The sequence below is a fragment of the Chenopodium album genome, chromosome 3 (assembly GCF_948465745.1).
Source record: "Chenopodium album chromosome 3, dcCheAlbu1.1, whole genome shotgun sequence".
NCBI classification, from domain to species: Eukaryota; Viridiplantae; Streptophyta; class Magnoliopsida; order Caryophyllales; family Amaranthaceae; genus Chenopodium; species Chenopodium album.
In genome coordinates this window covers 2,723,906-2,744,002 of record NC_137836.1, presented here as the reverse complement: position 1 = coordinate 2,744,002, position 20,097 = coordinate 2,723,906, and the positions used below count along the sequence as shown (strand labels likewise).

General features: G+C 37.2%; 2 protein-coding genes across 3 annotated transcripts; both read right to left on the bottom strand.

Annotated features, from left to right (window-relative positions):
• Positions 1-5,168: 5,168 nt before the first annotated feature.
• On the bottom strand, positions 5,169-7,748 carry LOC145623706 (large ribosomal subunit protein uL16-like). Its single transcript, XM_081676561.1, has 4 exons — positions 7,597-7,748; positions 6,554-7,055; positions 6,116-6,197; positions 5,169-5,507 (listed from the first exon to the last, which is right to left on the bottom strand). Exons 1-4 carry the CDS (start codon positions 7,604-7,606, stop codon positions 5,412-5,414), a joined length of 690 nt encoding a protein of 229 aa, XP_081532687.1. The 5' UTR covers positions 7,607-7,748; the 3' UTR covers positions 5,169-5,411.
• Positions 7,749-8,368: 620 nt separating this feature from the next.
• On the bottom strand, positions 8,369-19,711 carry LOC145623704 (uncharacterized). Of its 2 annotated transcripts, XM_081676560.1 has the most exons (10): positions 18,923-19,711; positions 15,930-16,093; positions 15,152-15,275; positions 14,934-15,063; positions 13,801-13,862; positions 12,289-13,700; positions 9,809-12,165; positions 9,140-9,688; positions 8,883-8,987; positions 8,369-8,770 (listed from the first exon to the last, which is right to left on the bottom strand). In XM_081676560.1, exons 1-10 carry the CDS (start codon positions 19,075-19,077, stop codon positions 8,717-8,719), a joined length of 5,112 nt encoding a protein of 1,703 aa, XP_081532686.1. In that variant the 5' UTR covers positions 19,078-19,711; the 3' UTR covers positions 8,369-8,716. The 2 variants fall into 2 exon arrangements, with proteins under 2 accessions (XP_081532686.1, XP_081532685.1); XM_081676559.1 differs by having other exon boundaries at positions 9,809-13,700.
• Between the last annotated feature and the right edge of the window lie 386 nt (positions 19,712-20,097).

Here is a 20,097-nt window from a genome sequence, read left to right as displayed (position 1 = left end):
CGCCACGCCACCACCACAATTCATCGAACCCACAAACAAACACGGATCCAACCAAACCCACAACCAAACCGCAAAAAATAAAATTAATAAACATATACCTTAAAATTAGCAATGGCTTCGAATTTCACTTCAAATATGGCTATAAAGGCCAAAATCTAGAGTTTTCACGGCTGAATTTGACCTTGAAACGCCAACTACGAAACCACCAAAAACCACCACCACCGACAAACAAACCACGTTAGAGAGAGAAAGTTTGAAAGAGAAAATGAAAGGAGAGATTTGAGAGGAGAGAGAGAGTACAAATCTTGGAGGAGAAAAAGAAAAAAGGAGAGAGAAAGAGAAAAGAGAGGAGAAGAGTTAAAAAAAATTATTGTGGTTGGTTGTACGGTGCGGCCAGCCGCATAAAACTTTGTGAATTGAAGCATGTAATATGAGACAAATTGAATATAGGGTGTGTTCTATTCACCTGTTTTTTACTTATCCGGTCTTATCTGAGCTTATCTAAACTTACGTGAATTTATCTGAACTTTATACCATAGCTTATTAAAATTTATTGTAGTTGTAATTTGAACTTGAGCAACCCTTATAAAAAATTATTTTTTCTGAACTGAACTTATTTGAACTTGAACTTATTAGACCTGAAATAAGTGAAAATAAGGTGAATATAACGAACCCTTAAATGATAAGATATATAAATCAAACTAACATGTTGTATAATTTAATATTTATTATATTTTTTTTGATAAATTTAATATTTATTATTGATTATATAGCATTAATTTTTTTTTTTAAATGGTAGATTTTCCCTCCAAAGCTACTTTTACAATTATGGAAGGAAATCGCGCACACATGTACTCCCATGGTTTGCATATCACCATGATACATATTACCTTAAAAATACAAAAAATAATCAAAGACATAATCAATGTGATAGGTTTCCTTTTTTGTTTTTTGTTTTGTTTTTTGTTTTTTTTTTTAGAGAAAATGTGATAGTATATATAAAGGTATTATTGTACAATTGTTGTATTATTATTATTAATTACATGGCCTCACTCTAACCGTCCGATAATAACACAACTATTTAATAACCCTTGGATCTCCTCTCTTATCAAAGTGTTCTAAAAAATGAATTAATATTCTCATGCATTATAAAAATAATTTACATAATTTGACAAAGTGAATGAACCTAGTAAATTCATTTATGGTAAAAATCATACCAAAAATGCTATAAAAATGTCAACACTTAGACCCTTTCAAGTATTATACTATCACTGCCACCGATAATTGTTTTGCTGGCGAGAGAATCTCTCTCTGAAAACCCTGTTCAGTTTCGATGGATAAGGGCAAAGGAAAAGAAATTGCTTCTTCCTATGACCTAGAAATCCTGGCTTCACACCAGTCGAAGGGAGAGAGAAGCCGTCCACCAAGCCCAATTAACTCCCGATACCCACCACCACGACCACCACCTCCTCCACAACCACCAACACCAGCGACGCAAACTTTTTATTGCGTCCAATGCAATGCTAGGTTTGCTTCTCAATATGACTTGCGCGGTCATATGATGTACATCCATACTGAGCCACCACCCAGTGTCTCTACCCAAGAGACATGGCAGGCGGTCCTCCGAGCCCACGACGGTAATCCACCACCACAACTCGTCGAATTGTTCCATATCCAATTAAAGCGTGAGCGTGAAATTGAAGCTGCCAACTTTGTCCAATTGCTACTAGCACCACCAACACCCTCAGTAGGACTCACCCTCGGCGCCTTGCCTACTATCGAGGAGCAACGTCGTAGGGTGGTTGACCTGAACAAGGAGGCATCCGATGAGGAGGATGAGGAGTACAATTAGATCGTTGATCAAATTAAAGGGATTTAATTTGCATGGATTGAGAATGTCACTTTGCATGGGAAATCAAAACATTTTTAAAAGTTTATGTTTTGTCACAATTAAATTCAGTGCTCTATAAGTTATGTTGTTATGTTTTATTTTTCTTTGTAGTCGATCTTCCCTACCCATATTATTAATCAGTTTATATGATGTTGTTAAGTTGTTGTCTCATAATTGTCTGAAAAAACAAGAGTTAATTTGAGTAATTTGATTATCCAATGAGCAATTATACAATTAATACACACATTATACATGTATATTTTTTGCACAAGAATTTTGCGAATTTAAAAGCTTCAAATTGTATTCATCCTTTAATTTGATGCAAGGAGGCCAATGACATATAATACACTTTATGCACGCACACACAAGATATATGAAATAAAGCATAAGTCTTCTCGATTTAATTTTAATGGGTAAGCTTACGATTTCAAATCAGTATTCTTACAAAATGAATAAAAATTTAAAATTTTTTTGAAAAAAAAAATTTAAAATTTTTGGATATATGATTGTATATGTATGATTAAAATAAATTAGATCTAATCTGTATTCAGATATAAAATCTTATGATATGATCATAAACTTAACAGCTGTGGTTATTCCTCATTCAAAGTATGATATTTGCGTCGCTTGGTACTTAAGATTTTATCTAGTTACCAATATAGATTATTAGAATTTTAATTTATGTCTTTGCTATCATTAAGTACAACATTGATGGTGTGTTGCACGTAATTAACGCACCTAACATAGTGTTCATTGATAGCATAATATCCAGTTAGGGAAGATTAATTCATTGTATGGTGTTGATCGATCCTTTGTACTCATGATTGTGTTGAAGTACACAATGGCACCATGATGACATGCACGGTGCATACTTTATTGCACCTATTAAGTTCAAACCTTTGTATATATGTTGATCCTAAGAGATTATAATCGATCTAGATCATGTCACAGGATTTACATTGCACCTTTTAATAAGTTCAAACCTTTGTATATATGTTGATCCTTGAGATTATACTCGATCTAGATCATGTCACATGATTTACATTGCACCTGTTAATAAGTTCAAACCTTTGTATATATGTCGACCCTTTGAGATTATACTTGATCTATCACAAGACTCGCAACATTGGATGATGCTCTGATACCAATGACATGGCCTTTGTAACTTAAGTTACTTAATCCGTATTAGTTATGTTAAAGAAGCGAGTCGTGTAAGATTTCATTTGTGGTATACATCTCCCTTCTTTAAGTCCTAAAAATCTAAAATTGTTCCGTCCCCATTTGAGCTTTTATGTCATTTGCTAGGTTGCAAAAGAACGTGTACTGACACTGATACGGATACGAATCCTAAAAAATATTGATCTCAAAATAGGGGACAACACGAGTAAAACATGATAAAATTCATACAATAAGGCCCTGTTCACTTTACCTTATAAAAATAAGGAAAAATACACATTAATAATCCCAAATATGGGCGATTTACTTTAAATAATCTCAACTAAGGTTTATTATCTAATAATCCTAACAATGGGAGTAGTTTGCCAACAATAGTCCCAATGACTGGTAACCTGCTGAAAGAGATTTTTTTTAGCCACGTGTCAACGTATCATTGGTACAAAATAAAAAAAAAAAGAAAAAAAAGTAAAAAAAAAAATTCCCAGCCACCCCACAAACTCTAACCTTGCCAGAATCCGGCCAGCCACCAACTTACAACCATCCGAAACTACCTCTCAGCCAACTCCCGACTAGAGGTGACAATCTCAGACACGACACAACAACACGACCGAAATCGGCACAACACGAAGTTACCAAGAGAAAACACGAAGCCCACACGACACGAAATCAACCCGAACACGACTCGTTTAGAAAAAGTAGTCAAATTATAGAATTATCTTACATTTTACAAAGTTTTTTGATAAATTTTATAAATAACACGAAATTGACACGAACTCGACACGACTTTTTGCCAGCACTATTCATGACAACCGAAACCACCACCCATCCAACTCCTGACCATCGAAACCACCTCCCATCCAATCTCCGACCACCGAGAGACCCTCCTGGCCCATCCAACCCCCGACCACCGAAACCACCTCCCATCCAACCCCCGACCACCGAAACAACCTCCCAGCCAAACCCCTGACCACCGAAACCGCACCTGACACCGCCACCCCAGTCCCCAAAACAACTACGAAGTCCAATGAAACCACAGCCACACCCACTGCAAAACCCTAAATTCGACGATAATTGGCTGGTCGCACCCCTTGTCCACTGAAACTCGCCAGCCGGCCTTCTAGAAGGCCAACTAACCTAGCCCCGACCCCCGTAACCGCCTACCCAGCCACCCTGATCCCAAAAACCACCAACATGCGCGCGATGACTTTAGGTGGTTTTGGGAGTCAAGGTTGCTAAATTGGTGGTTTTGTGCTCGGGGATGGGTCAAAGGTGGTTGGCCATTTGGTTTCGATGGGTAAGACAGGTGGTTGGCCGGATTCCGACAAGGCTAGAGGTGGGGGTTAGGGTTTGACGGTGGGGATAGGTGGCTGGGATTTTTTTTTTTGATGTTAAATTATTTTTAAAAATTTTGGACCAATCACGTGTCGACACGTGTCATGGTACCCTGCTATAGCAGTTATAGAGGAGAGAGAATATAAAATTAATAAAATACTACGTATGATCTAGGTTAGGTCCACTGGGTGAAAGAAATGAATTAAATATTGTAAAAAATTTCCAAATAAGAAAATGGGGCAAATATTTAAAAACGGTCGAAATAGAAAAGTGAGGCAAGTATATAAAAAAGAAGGGAGTATTATTTAAATAAGCGGAAAAAAAAATGATAAACATGACCTTACTTAAGAATGTCCAAGACGTATCGTCGCGTATCAAACTAGTATAGGTGTTCGACACGAAATTGTACACATATTCTACATCACATGTACTCCCTCTGGCCCTAACTTAAAAGTCCATTTCTCTTTATTATGTTAGTAATAAATGTTAAAAATAGGCTTCTAAAAACCTTATAGTACAATAGTTTACAATGGCGTTAATATGTATTTATTGGTAGTTACTTAGGGCCTTTTCGCTTCAGTTTAATAATCAATTCAGTAAATGTGAACAGACCCTAAGTGGACATTGGTAGATTAATGGCATTAATCTAAAACATTAGAGATGTCCCATTGCATTACTGTTGCCCTAGTCCGATTCTTAAAAAGTTGCTTCATGCGCTTATATCTAACCAGCAAGGCAGAAAATCAGAATATAACAAACTTACAAGCCATGAACAAAAAATCAATGAACATACCCAATAACTTGGTCTAAAAAAAAAACATAATCTCTAAGAGAGCAGAGAATGATTCTATATCAAATAGATTCATTGATGCACAACACCAACTAAAAAGGACCAGAATGAATCCCATGTTTTAAATTCTATGTATGACGACAATAGTCACAGATAATAAAATGATCATTAAGCTACAACCAAAAAGTCTGGTATAGATCAATCATATAGGAAGGCAAATATCTAAGCTTGAAGTTTCTCTTGTGCGATAGCAGTAGCACTTGTTAGGAAAGCCTGTCCAGCACGGCGGTTTGATAGAGGTCCATGGCAACCAAGAAGCTGCAAGGCACAAAATACATTAGACAGCACCGTAAATCACTACTGATTATTACTAATAATAAGTGATCTACAGCAATGATGAAGGCAGGAGTAAAAACTCCACATGCACAGGAAATTGACAAAGCTAATTTGCTAATGAACAGATTTGTTTACGGCATATGCAAATTGGAATATTAACATAGGCAAAAGCAGAAGAATATTCCAAAAATATGCCCACACAGGCAAATAACACAAGGCAAGTAAATTCCGGAAGATAAAGAGCACCAGGATGATTGGTATCAAGTACTGGTACTAAGCAAAGTTTTACACGCTCAATCACGATAATACAGAGAAATCTTCACAATTCGTCAATAATAATGCATATAACGAAAATCCCAAACATGCATAAACCAACAGTTAAGAAGCACAACAAACAGAACACGTTGATAACGCAGTGACTGTTAATACAAATTACAGTGTAATCAAATAACATACTACATATAAGAGATCCAACTACTACTTCCATTCACAAAATGAAATCAATATTAGCCAGTGTCATCAGGTTAGCAGAGCACAAAATCCTAAATTAACCATCATATACAATTAAAAGGAAAAAAAAATTAACATACCTTGGCATTGACACCATCTTGTACAATCCTGTTCTCAGATTTGTACTTCAAATAATCAGCACGGTTATACTTGGTAAAGCCCCTGATTAATAGAGTTAAGGAAATCAGTACTGGGAAACATGATACTCGTAATTCAAAGTTCAGACTAGCATCAACCACTACTCTCAAGATTCAAAGACTACCAGCTAAATTAACCACCAGTATTGCATAAAAACTGATCAAATAATGTATAAAGTGTATAACTAATATGTTAAAACGATTTGAGCTTCCTATGAATATTTTATAACATTTGTTACCAACAATGAGCATGGTTGAACCAAAAAAAAGAAGTCCCAAGTAAAAAGCAGGTACTCGTACTCTAACCCAGAGACTACACATCCCAATTTGCAAATAAATAAGTGTTGAAACCTTAATAAAAAAGGCAAGCAGTAAACATACCATTTCCTGCTGATAATGATCTTTTGACGACCAGGGAACTTGAACTTAGCACGACGAAGAGCTTCCTGAGCATGATGGCTGTTAGTGTCCTTGCAACGAACGGAGAGGAGGACCTGACCAATTGCAACACGAGCACAAACACCCTGAGGTTTGCCAAAAGCACCCCTCATACCGGTTTGGAGCCTATCAGCTCCAGCACACGAAAGCATCTTGTTGATACGAAGCACATGGAACGGGTGAACCCTAACCCTTAGATGGAAAGCATCCTTTCCGGCAAACTTAGTCATGTACTTGTTGCAAGCAATACGGGCAGCTTCCAACGCCTCACTTGACACATTTTCCTTCTCCCAACTGACAAGGTGCACACAGAAGGGGAATTCATCGACACCTTTCTTCTTCATACCGACATCGTAAATCCTGATTTTAGGATCAGGAACACCACGGCAAAACCGGGATTTAGGGTATGGCTTGTTCTTAATCTGACGATAACATCTTGCCGGTCCTAAATTGAATCCATTTAAAACAATCACGTTTCAGTTTCTTCAGCACAAAAAAAAAACTCCATTTATCACAACAATTTTCACTTTATCTAATAGAAAATCCCTCATTTGAGCATATTGCATATTACTATCGAATCAACAAAAGCGAAATTAAGTTAACGCAACACATCTTAAACAATGATTAAAAATAAAATTTGCATCAATCTCATTGTCATTTGTTCATAAATTAATCAAACATACATAAACACAAATTCATCGGAACTACCACAAATTATCAGTATTTATTAAAAATAAATTGATCGAATCGAAACAAAAATGGGAAAAGTTACAGACTTTATAGCGAATAATCACTCAAAATTATCATATAAACACAAAAAATCAAGCAAAAACTAGCAGAAAAAACAGCGGAATTCAATTATTGTCCCCAATTCGACGAAGAAACTGAATTCACAAAATCGATTGAACAAACCAAAACAAAATTGACAACTAACAGTACAATCGAAACACTAATCCAGAATAATTAAACAAAGATGAAGAACATACTTCTTCCCATGGCGGCGAAACTTGAAGAAAATCTGAGCTCCGAAAATCGAAAACCCTAAGACGAGGAACAAGAAGAAGTAAAGTGGGTTTATAAATAAATAGAGAGAGAAAAAACGGGTTGCCCTGTTTGTTGGGCCGGTCAGGGGTATTACGATTTATGACGTTTGTGCTGGCGTTGGAAGTGTTAGATTGCCCATTTACGGCATCTTTTTTCAACAGTTTGGTCCAGTCTATGATCTACGGCCCAATTATTAATTATAATCAATGTCTAATGCTATGCTATATTTCTGTTCACATGATAGTTTTTTATTAATAAATTGAATTATTTCTTATAAAATTAAACTATTTTTGTTGAATTTATATCTTTTAATAATTGATTGTAATATGATAAATATAGTAATTTTTTTTTCCTTAAAAACAAATAAAAAAATATTGTAATTTTTGTAAAGTGAATGTAATAGGGCCTCAGGCGCTAATGATATTGTTGACATTTTTATTTTATTTTTTTTTGACGGGATATTGTTGACATTTTTATTTTATTTTTTTTTTGACGGGATGGTTGACACATTTTTATTTTTATTTTTTTAATTTAGTGATTAATTTAGGTAAGACAAGAATAGAAATGGGCTATTTATCCTCGATTTCTCGAAAAAGAATGATACAACATACAAAAATGGAATAAACAGAATTGGAATGCTATCTCTTTCCTACAAAAGGGAAAAATGAATGATGGGGGTGGGGGATTATGCAGTGTACAATACTTCATAGTTGATACACGAACCCAAAATGATTGGACAAAAATCAACGTTAATATACATCAATCTGATTGCAGACTCCTATTGCCAAAATTTGAAACATTGATACAAATTAATATGAACATTGAATGGTGCAGCAAGGCAGGCTGGAGATGCGCTTGCACGCAGAACCCCAGGCTGCTCGTGTATGTATATGATAATGTATCTATAAGATGGGAGGGGAAAACAAAAGAAAAAATCACTATACATATATCTATGTAGGGTAAGGGACGAACTACAACCACCCTTGAATCTATGTACTTCGTACTAAAGGTTGATACAGTCTCATCTAGCATATTGACAATGGTAAGTGGGATGTGGTTGTATCAACTATCACTCCAACTATCTTCATCATCGTCTTCATCACTTCCAGCCATTGCCTGTTTCAAAATTTGTCAGTTTAACAGTGAAAGAAGTGCAAGAACTCTGAAATATAGATGGGCCTGACTGCAAAACAATAATTCTACAAACATTTTTGGAGCATGGACAAACCTGACGAATAGTGCTTGCTTTTTCCAGAATGGCAGCAACCTTCAAATTTGTTCTTGGACCTTGAATATTGGGTCTAGCTGCAACTGCTGGTTTCAAATTGAACGACTGAAAGGAAGAAAATAAAAGTCAGCTGCTAGTTTTAGAGTATTTAGACAATGTTCAGGATGCTTAACACCCATGAACATTAGGAAAGGCAATGTTTAGGCTTTAGGATAAGTAACACCATGAACATTAAGAAATGCAATCTGAGGGCAAACCTTATTTCTTATTTGTTCAAATAATGAGTCTCTCTCTTCTGCTTTTGGTTCAGCCGGAGGATGTGACCTTTCAGTTACCTTCCTTAGCAACATTCGTGGGGATTCTGTTTCTTCAGTTTTCAGTTCAAGCTCTTCTCTAACCCTTTCCCGGACCTTCCTCAACTGCGCCATTGGTGAATTAATTTCTTCAACTTTAGGCTCAACCTCTTGTTGAGACTTTACCCCTACCTTTCTTAGCTGCAACTGTTCCAATAGAAATTCTCTCTCTTCAGATTTTGGATCAACTGGTGATTTAACCCTGTCTCCAACTTTTCTTAACTGCAACTGTTCTGGTAAAAATTCCTCTTCAGCTTTTGTGTCAACTGGAGGTTTTACCCTTTCTCCCACCTTTCTCAGTTGCAACTGTTCCAAATATTCTCCTCCTTCCTCTTTTGACTCCACTGGTGGCTTGACCCTCTCCACTTTTCTCAACTGCATTTGCTCCAGTATAGACTCTCCTTCTTCGGGTTTTGATTCCAATGGTGGCTTTGTCCTCTCAACCTTTCTCAACTACATAAACATAAGAGATATAAGAACGCAGCATTCTAAGTGTATGTGTGTGTGTGTGTGTATGAAGCATTTGCAAGATAAAACTATAGAATCTAAGATAACACCGATTCCAGGACTGACCTTGCTTTTGTCAATGGAAACAACCTCAACAATGAGAGGATTTCTAGGTCTTGGAAGCTTCTTCTGGAGAGTTCCATTAATATTGCCATCTGCATAAGATGGAATCTCATCATATTCACTCGACCATGTTCTTCCCGCCTCAGGAGCCACCAAACCTGGGGGTGCTTGATCCACAAGGGGCTGAGAGTAAGAATTTGCTACTTCCTCCGACACTTGTGGACTGTGTCCAACCAGCTCATTTTGAATAGAAGTTTCAGTATCCACTTTTGTTTCTAGTGTAGATGAATTTTCAGAAAAGTGACCAATTAATGATCCGGATTCAGGGGGATCCACATTAGGCTGACGGGAATCTTCAGAAATCTGAGTGCCATTCAATGACGTTGAGGCAGAAGAGACCGTAATAGGTACATGGTCTTGTCTTCCAACTTCACCTGTTTTAGCGTGGGCAGAATCTTCAGAAACCATAAATGGATTTGACGGTGTATATATTCCTTGCTGTGTTACATAAGCATCCAGATTTGTGGATACAGAAGGGACTGTGGATGGTATATTGTCTTGTCTTCCAACTGCACTAGTGTTAATCTGGAATAAACCTTCAGAAACTCCAACAGGCATTGGCAGGGGAAAGACTCCTTGCTGTGCCACATAACCATCTGAATACCCCAGATGTCCCTCATTTGTGAGAGACCGGGAATTGATTTCAGTTCTGTAATTGCTAGTTGGTAGGACCAATGACTGAAGAGGAGAAAACGCATAATGCACTGCTGGTGGAGCCAAAGGCAGGATTGTCGGTGGGATTGAAGTAAGTGTATTATTCCCTGCTGCGAGGGTCACTGGTTGGAAAGAAGCTATTGTGTGGTGCACTGCTGGTAGGGGTATTGGTTGTACTGGAGCAAGGGAATGGTGCATAGTTGGCAGACCCATTGGTTGAACTTGGACTGGAACACGTGTATGTTGCACCACTGGCCTCCCCGCTGGAGCAGCAGCAGAATTTTGGAACTTGCCCAGTCTCCATTGCATAGGAGGCAAAGGAGGCAGAGATGGTGGCTCTAGGTTGATTCGAGGGGGCTGACCAGAGTTCTCCAACTGTGAGGCTTGGTTACCACTACTTAGCATGCCATTATTGCCATGCACCCATACATTGGAGGTGTCCAGCATATACTCAGCTGATTGCGGTGAAATTTTTGATAGTGTAGGTTGGTCATCATGTAAACCAGGAACAGCTATGCTTGATTCTCTCTCAACATATTGGGGTTCAAAGAGAGCATGGCCAAGTGAATCCAGGTCCTTCGCTTCTGCAGCTGAGTTCTCACTACTCTTGACATCTTCAGGCAGTGAACCATCATGTAAGGTGGGAGAATCAGCAGAAGATATGTTGCACATGTTGGCATTGGAAGTTACAGAAGCATCTCGAACAGGATCAATTTGCCTTCTTTGCTCTACCTCATCATTTTGATGAAATTGCTTGGTGACTAAAAGAGGGGGCTCATGGAGCTTCTCAGGAAGTAGTGACAAAGTCGACCCATTTTGATGATAATCATCCACGACATCAACTTGTTCGGAACCATCAGCAACAGTTTCTATATGATCCACCTTCCCCACATGACGATTGGAATGTGACTCATCCTCAGATGCCACTACATTAGAATCATTATGTTCACAGGGTATGTTAAGGGGGGATGCATCAGGAGAAAAGATCTTGTCCTTGTCACCATGCGGATCAACGGGAGCATGATCAACGTTGGCTTCACCAAGAATAATTGCTGCTTGAGATTCACGATCATCCACAACAGTATCTGACTCAAAGGCTTGTGATTTATCTGGATTCCCATCAACAGAAATAGAGTATCCAGTATCATTACCAGAATATACCTCACAAGCTTCATCTGGGCAAAGCTCCAGTAGAGTACTATCAGTTGCCTCTAAGGGCATTTTCAGCCATTCACATTGCTTTTCCAGAGGATCTAGAACAGGGGATGGCTTTCCCACCTTGAAAGAGTCCTGCAAGATATTATCAGCGGACCAAGAAATCTCACTATTTGAGTCATCCCTGGAAGACACAACAGCTGCATCAGCTTCAAAAGAGCCACAATTAGCGAGTTTAGCTGCCTCAGTAATCTCACCAGGAGGAAATTCTCGTGCGCTAGTGTGTAGCTGATTGGCCATGCCAGGCAAGTTTTCAGCTCGGCAACCATGCAGAGCAAAAGATACTATTTCTTTACTCACAGCAATATCATCTTCCATACTAGTATCTTCCCAGGAACATGGAAGATTTTCCGCAGAAGAACCAAGAGATGCATGGCCAGAATTCTTTGTTCCAGGGAGCAGCTCGTGAAAACCAAAACTCGCAGTAGAATCTGTGGCAGAGCATAAATCTTTTGAGTTTTTTCCAGTTGATGGAGTACAATCTTCTTCATGGGCCATAATGATGGACTTAGTTTTTTCTTGATACATAGGAACGGAAACAGGAGAGTGTTTACCAGATGATCCAATGTCTGAACAAGCATTTAATTCTGCTGCTCCGAAATCCATATCGTGTCCTTCGACCAATGAACCAGCTGCATCATGGGAGTCTGTTTCAGGCAAATGTACCAAGCCATCCGAGTTATTTAACAAACCCCCTGATGCCTCACAATGTACACTACAATGCGGACCATCCTTATCATGAACTGAAGGTTCCACACTGACAAAATGCCCACTATCCTCAGAAGTGTCAGAAAATGTTCTATGGGAATGCAAGATATCAATTTGATTTGTACGTCCTTGATCCATTTCTCCCAAATCAACATCAAGATTTGCAGAGACTTCTGATTCTGGGCATGGCAAGGGATCATCTACTAAATTAGCTTTCACATCTACAGGAAGAATCTTCTTATTAGAATCAGCAAGAGAAGAAGTATTCAAAGCTTCACCAGACTCCTCCTCACTCTTCAATATGTCATCAACTGCGGCATGAGCAATACTGGCTGCTGCATGCATTTCTCTTTCTTTTCTGAGAATCTCCTCGTATGTGGAATGATGGTCAAATAACATATTGTCAGAATCCGAGTTAGAAGCTTGGATAGTAGTAACTGCTACATCAAGATCAGTTGTAGTCTCCATCAAAGTGTTCACACTATTTGAGCATGAACTTTCCCTGTCCTTGGATAAACGATCGCCATCTTCAGATGTGATGGAGTTTCCAATTGATTGTGAATCCAAGGATACACAACGGAGTTCCCGCCGTTTTTCGCTTCCATCAGAATCTTCCATAACGGGTTCCACATTCAAATAGTGTGGATTTTTCTTACAATCAGAATCTGTCTCAAATTCAGACTCCATATTAGCAAGAGCGTCCACATAATTATCAATCTCACTAGCAACATCATCAATATCACAAGCACCATCAGCACTGCCTTCTGACATGCTTTCTCTATCTGCAATTTCTTCACTACTCACCACCTTCGAAATTTTTGATAAGTTACTATCATGACTTTCATGATAGAGTCCAGGTACTTCCGCACATTTATTGTCACTCAATGTATTCAACTTGTCCTGATTAAAACCACCCATTGATGATTTGGCCACAATTTCCCTGCCTTCAGGTGAGGAGCAAAAGCTTCTGTCAGTGTCTATTGATTCTTTGACAGGACTAATTGCACCAATTTCCACAATTTCAAGACCTGTTTCACAAACAGTATCTGACTTCCATGTCAATGCTAGAGGGTCAATACATATTTCATGAAGAATTTTTTGCTCCTGTGGACTAGTATCCAAAAACTTTTCCATGTAACTTTTCACATTATCCTGCTCGAAAAGAGATCCAGTAAACTGCCTCTTCTTCAATTTTACACGACGCGCTGGATCATTAATACCACTCTCAATACGCTCTTCCAGAAACAGCTGATGCAGTCTGCACTAGCAAAATTCATATGTTAACGTTTATCAGTTAGCAATCTTTAAAGTATGTAAGAAAAAGAATTGAAACATCGAAATAAACGAAGGCTTCATACTTGGCATGTGATGACGGATAGGATTCTGGAGTATCTCCGTTTCTCCATCGCGGTCCTCTCTTCTGAAACACGACCAAAAAGACAACATTAGGACAGAATTTTACATATACATGGAGTTCACAAGCTTGGAAATAAAAATTTACTTTACAGTCTCAAAGTAGTAGTAATAAAACTACACATCCAAACAGAAGAGAAACCAAAGATTAATCAAGTTAAGTATAAACCAATACAGTCAAGGTGGTGCTGAAAAAAGTCTTTAGAAGCTAGAAGGTATATGCCAAGGGGCAAAACCTAACACAGCAGCAAACTGCCCATTTTCAAAATTATATCTCAAATCAATATTCAAAATAGAGAAAGTTGCCAGCATGCCACCATTTTTTTGTACTCGCAGATTATCGAATTCCAAGAGAGTCAACAATAAACTAATAAAATAAACCCAAATTAGGTCAAACATATAAGAGAAGAGCGCCAAGTAATATTAAGCACCAATACTTCATAATAGATATCAATAGCAACTGGAGCTATTAATAGGTACAAGTCGTAATATGCTAATGACACAGGTCTATTGATAACAAGTAGTAACATTAAACACCAAGTTTTATAGCAAACAGAATGATCACTAGCAGTGCACACCAACCCATTCGGTCATATCAATATTTATCCCCTTCCGACCACCAGGCACAGAACTACACAACTATTTTAGAATGATACTATATATAACATAAATATAAAGAGGTGTAAGTGCAACAGAGGAGCTGTAAGTGAAACGGATACACTAATTTACCCTCCCAGTTCACTTTTGTCTCCCTTTAGCAGGAACTGGCAACTGATATTGCATATAAAGTCAACATCCTTTCATTACCATGCTGTAAATATATATTTCTAGGCCTTTGTCATCACCATAAGCCACAACTCAGATCACTTGTTATTGTTATCGTTGCAGCTACTCTAATTTATAAACACACACGCACACGCACACACACACACATGCATCACACGGGCACACGCATGCACACACACAAACACGCACGCGTGTGCGCGCACCACACACACACAGTCTCACACACACACACACACACACACACACAAGCCACATAAGAAGTTTCTTAGCATATTAGCGTGTATCATTGTACCTTTACTCTTCGAGTTTTCTTATCCCTCTGTCCTTCTAATTTTCTACCAGTCAAAGATGCTGATTCCATCTTAAAGAATGATGGGTCAGTGAAGCGCTTCAAACACGCACCGGCACCCGCAACATCAAACCTGCAACATGTTAAGCCATCAACATCATCAACTAATAACATATCATTCTGTGTGGAGATACATAGTTATCAAAATAAAAGAAACCTACTTGTCAAGAAGGAAGAGACGAGGAGGACCCCTACACTCCTCGTAAGAATCCATAACAAATCGAGGTAAGTCTTCTCGAGTAACCACACTCTGATCCATACGGAGATTAGGATGCCAGTCAACGCCTGCCACATACATATGTTAAAGTGCAGAACAAAAGCCCATGCAATAACTGTTATCAGAGAATTAACAGCTTTCACTACTCTAAAATCCAAGGGAAGTTTCACTGTTAAAAGTTTTTTAAACAACAAATTCAGATTAAAATTTGTAAATCCTCTGTATATAAGATACACTAATTTCATCCTGCGGGTTGAAAATGCCTAAGTAAACGTTGTACAATCCAGACCGGATTGCCAGAAGACAGCATATAGGCATCCAAATTATCAAAAAATGAACCGAATTCAGGCCTACAGGACAAGATTTACCAAAGTGATGCAAGAAAAGAAATGAGCGAAACCTTTTTTTTTTTTTGTGAGTTACAACTTACAATACTTGCAAAAGGTTGAAACAAATGGGGTAGAGCTTTTAAAATATTATATCAAACCATGGCATCTTTAATCAGGCCATCAGCCCAACAAGGCAACAACATATAATAAAGTGAGTAGAGCAGGCCCTTGACCGACCACGAAATAAAAATTTCCTTTAGACCCTTGATTGTCAAACAAAGAGTGTTAAACCTGACACTAATTGTATATTCATCAAACAAATTTACTACTAAGTTAAACAACAATAAAAACAGGCATCTTCCATAAGAAATGCACACTTGATAAAATTTCCACCTGTGTTGTAGAGAAACGCTGTATGGCTAGTTTGGGAGAGGAGTGTCCTTTCAATTGAAGGAAATTCAGCTTCCAGTTGCTGGACACGAACTATCAGACCATGACCTCTAGCAGAGGTAGCCATAACTTCTTCATGCAAGTCATGGAATATTTCAGCAGCAAACCTTTTTAAATCAGAAGACACAAGTAATCAGGGAAACATCTCTTGCAGCAAATTATGAGAACAATAAATTTGATACATAAAGATGTTGTTTGGTTTGTATAAACAACATGGGAATTAGGAGAGTTCTTAGGAATTGCGAAATGCGTAAGTTGTTTGTTTGAATAAAATTTGGTGAAATGGGGGAAGTAGAGCTTCCTAGGAATTTTTAGTTTCCACAAAATGTAGAAATTTACTTACTAGTCCCCACTAGGTAAGTTGAAATTTCTATGGGAATTTATTTCCCTCATTACTAACCAAACTGCTTTAAGAAATTCCCATGAATTTGATTGTGGAATTTAATTCCCATAAATTAGAAGTTCATGGGAATTTTCATTTCCTATGTTAACCAAACGACCACAAAATTCAAAGATTGACCCCTCAAAGGGAAAAGGAATAAAATGAAAATCTACCTAGATGTAGATGCATCACACGATCCTTTATCTCTAAACTATTACTCGTAACTCTTTATATGGTCATTGATCTGTGTTTGTTCCAAAATGTCATGGGGAATCATGGTTTGACATTTGGACTTTCCGTTATGCAGATGTATTGGGAGCTCAATGCCTTATATTCTCTCAGTAAGATTGGTTAATTATAATCTCATATAAGACAAAACAGTTCCACAATGATTAATGTTGTGGACAGGCAGAAAAACAAAAGACAGAGTTTAAATGATGTTCCCCTAGCTTGATAGCACATTTTTAATGTTGTCCAACAAAGAAAGCATGTAACTTTGAAAAACATAAATCAATTAATCTTTCTCAACAGTCAATGTAGGCTTATAAATATTATTTATCAGACAGCAATATTCTCTAATAGCCGAAGAAGGAAAGGTTGCATCTCAAGGTTTCAAACTACACATCAAGACATATTCAAGTCTATACTGACAATCTTTGCAAGGTTTAACAAACAAATCATTGCATCCTTCAAATCTTTACACCAATGCCCTTTAGCTAATTTATTAACCTACCATTGTCATTCAAGTTGATCAACATTAATATGATAATATCCTCTAATAGCTAATGGCACAAGATGAGAAAGGTCATTTTCAAACCGTATACATCCAACTTTTAATTGCCATTCTATATACTTGGGACAAAATCATCACATACTTCTCATCTTTTCACCGAGGTACAAAACCTTTCGTTTACTTATCTATCGTTGTCATTAAGCTTGTTCAACAACATTAATTTCTGAAACTGAGTATTTATTGGCATTTTTTTAGCCCACTAAGAAATTAGGATGCAAATAACCACAGCCTTCAAATTGCTTCACTTGGGCACTTGGGTGTGTTTGGCTTACATCTTCCCATAAAACATTTACTATAATGTCTACACACTTAAAGAACCCTAATCCAAAAGAACTGTTAATGCTAAATTGGCAACAACCAGAGTATACAGCTTACAACCACATCATGATGACTAGGAATGTCTTAGTATGCAAAATCACAATAGAAAGTATATATCATAACTATATTTAGACGGCCTACTGGGATTAATAAGGTTAAGCGTGTAATACACTTAGGAGAATAAAGCTTCATAGGAACTCTACAAAAACAGAGAGGATTACAGTAATTAGGAATTTAGGAGCAAGAACTTTGGCCAGAGTACAATGAGTAGCGTAATTCAACATCTCCTCCTCATTGGCTCATTGGATTATGAAATTTTCCAAGATGATCTTTTGTTCTTTTTTTTAATAATTTTTCTATTCTATAGCTTCCCACGGCTGTTTAGACCTTTGCCTGCCTCTAGATTTCCAGCCTGCTTCATGCTTGCTTTTCTGCACCTTTTAATTTCATATTTTAAGCATTTATTGGTTCTTAGCCAGATGAAAGGAGATTCTTTCTCTAAAAGTCTATCAGATTTAGATAAAACAAAAGCTCATATGGAGCTTAATCATATTATTGATCCATGTCGTTACAGTAAGGATGCAAATCAACATCAAGTTAGCTATTAGTCATTTTTTTTTTCTAGGGGTGCTAAAGTAAAGGACCTTTATTATTCCCTTCAAAATTACTTGGGCTAAGCCTTTTTCCCATTCCAGAATAGGCCGCCCCTTCGTCATATGCTACAGGTATCATAGTTAAAATGTAGCTCAAGTTTACTCCCTATTGGCCACAAAATCCCCCACCTTGGATCACTTATCCTAGAAAAAAACAACAAAGCATTGTGTAATGCCCAGTCCGCTACTCGGGACCAAATCAAACAGCCAACCACTAATCGGTTCCAATAAAATCCAACAGGTAGCAAACAATTTCAAAACGTACAACACATACCCCCTTCGGCCCTTCCCCATGTTTCCTTTCGTTTTCTAATTCAGGAAATAAGGCAAGAGTTTGATGAAATTATCATTTCTCGCTTAACATCACAATCAACAAATCTGATAGGCATCAAATTCACATAATATCTTCCTGCAATTTAATATCACTAACAATAAAATCTAAACACTTCCATTAACAGCCAAAAAAAAGTGAAAATAAATACTTCAAATTCAAACAACATCTAATTCAGGCAAAATTCCGCAAAATTTGCATTTTAAGTCAATGTAAAGCTTAATCCAAAAATCAAAAATAAAAAGTGAAATTAAATACTTGAAAACTAAACAATATCTAATTCAGGAAATTCCGCAAAAATTGCATTATGAGTCAATGTTAAGCATAATCTTAATTAATCCAGCTGAAGCAGATCTCAACAATTGATTAAATTCAAATTCACGCCATAACAAACAAATTTTCACCAAATCAATCAAAAATTGAAACCCTAATCACATTCAAAAATTGAAAAGAACATACTCAGCTAAGTCACCGAGCTGGCGAAGAACACCAACAAGACCAGCCATGGCAACACCTTCAAGCAGAGCTTCAGGATCATCTTTATCAGCAACTTTATACAACTCTGGATCCGCTAAACTATACTCATTCCTAATTTGATGCCTATTTAAAGGCATTATATCTCTCAATTTCTTCAATTGCAAACCCTAATTTCCTCTGCAACTTCGTCTTCGTCTTCTTCGAAGAAATTGATGGTAGGATTTGGAAGAATTTGTCACATTTCAAGGAATCAACCATGAAAAAGCTTTGCCACCTAAAAATGGCAGCGAAAATAAATAAATTTATAAAAGTGAAGAGGAGAGAGAAAGTGGCTGAAAATGGAAGACTGAGAAAGAGTGACAGTAAAAAGGAGGAAGAGAAAAAGGCAGGAAGAATTTATTGTTGTTTGATTTTATTTTTTGAGGAATTTAATTTTTTTGCAGGAAATGGTCCATTATATTTTTGGGAGAATAAATGAAAACAGTAAAATGTCGTGGATATATAATGTGACCCAATTTACTATTCCGTACTTGTGTAGTTAAATAGGCGCGCATCTTGCCGTTTTATTTGCTCTCTTTCTTTCGCACTTGGTATCGCTATCGGTCACCGATACTTCTTCGGTCTCTCCGTCTTCAAATAAAAGTTTACCCCGTGTATTGTGTATATTATGGAGAACTCACGTATGATGTACGGAGTATGTATTATGATGAATTTTTTTATATATATAAATATCATTGACATGTTTTCTTTTTTGTTATGATTAAAGATTTGTTCTCATTTACTGAACTACACTGAGCTGATTGGAGCTAAAATGAACTGACCTGAGTAGAGCTGAAATGAATATTTTATAAGAGAAGCAAATTAGGAGCTAAACTGAAGTTAACTGAACTTATTGGTGCTGAACTGAACAGAACTTAAGATGAAGTGAACATGTCCTATTGTATTGTATGAGTTAAAAGTTAAAATATACCAACTAAAACTACAAAAATGAAGTATTAGGCAATATGAGTACGGGATATATCATTAGTGATATAAAATACTCATATGACTATATGAGATTATTGTTCACACATACTTTCTCGATTTTCATTCTTCATTAATGTGTAACTATACAAGCTATCCGATGATGAAATATTACAACTTTTTATAAAACACCC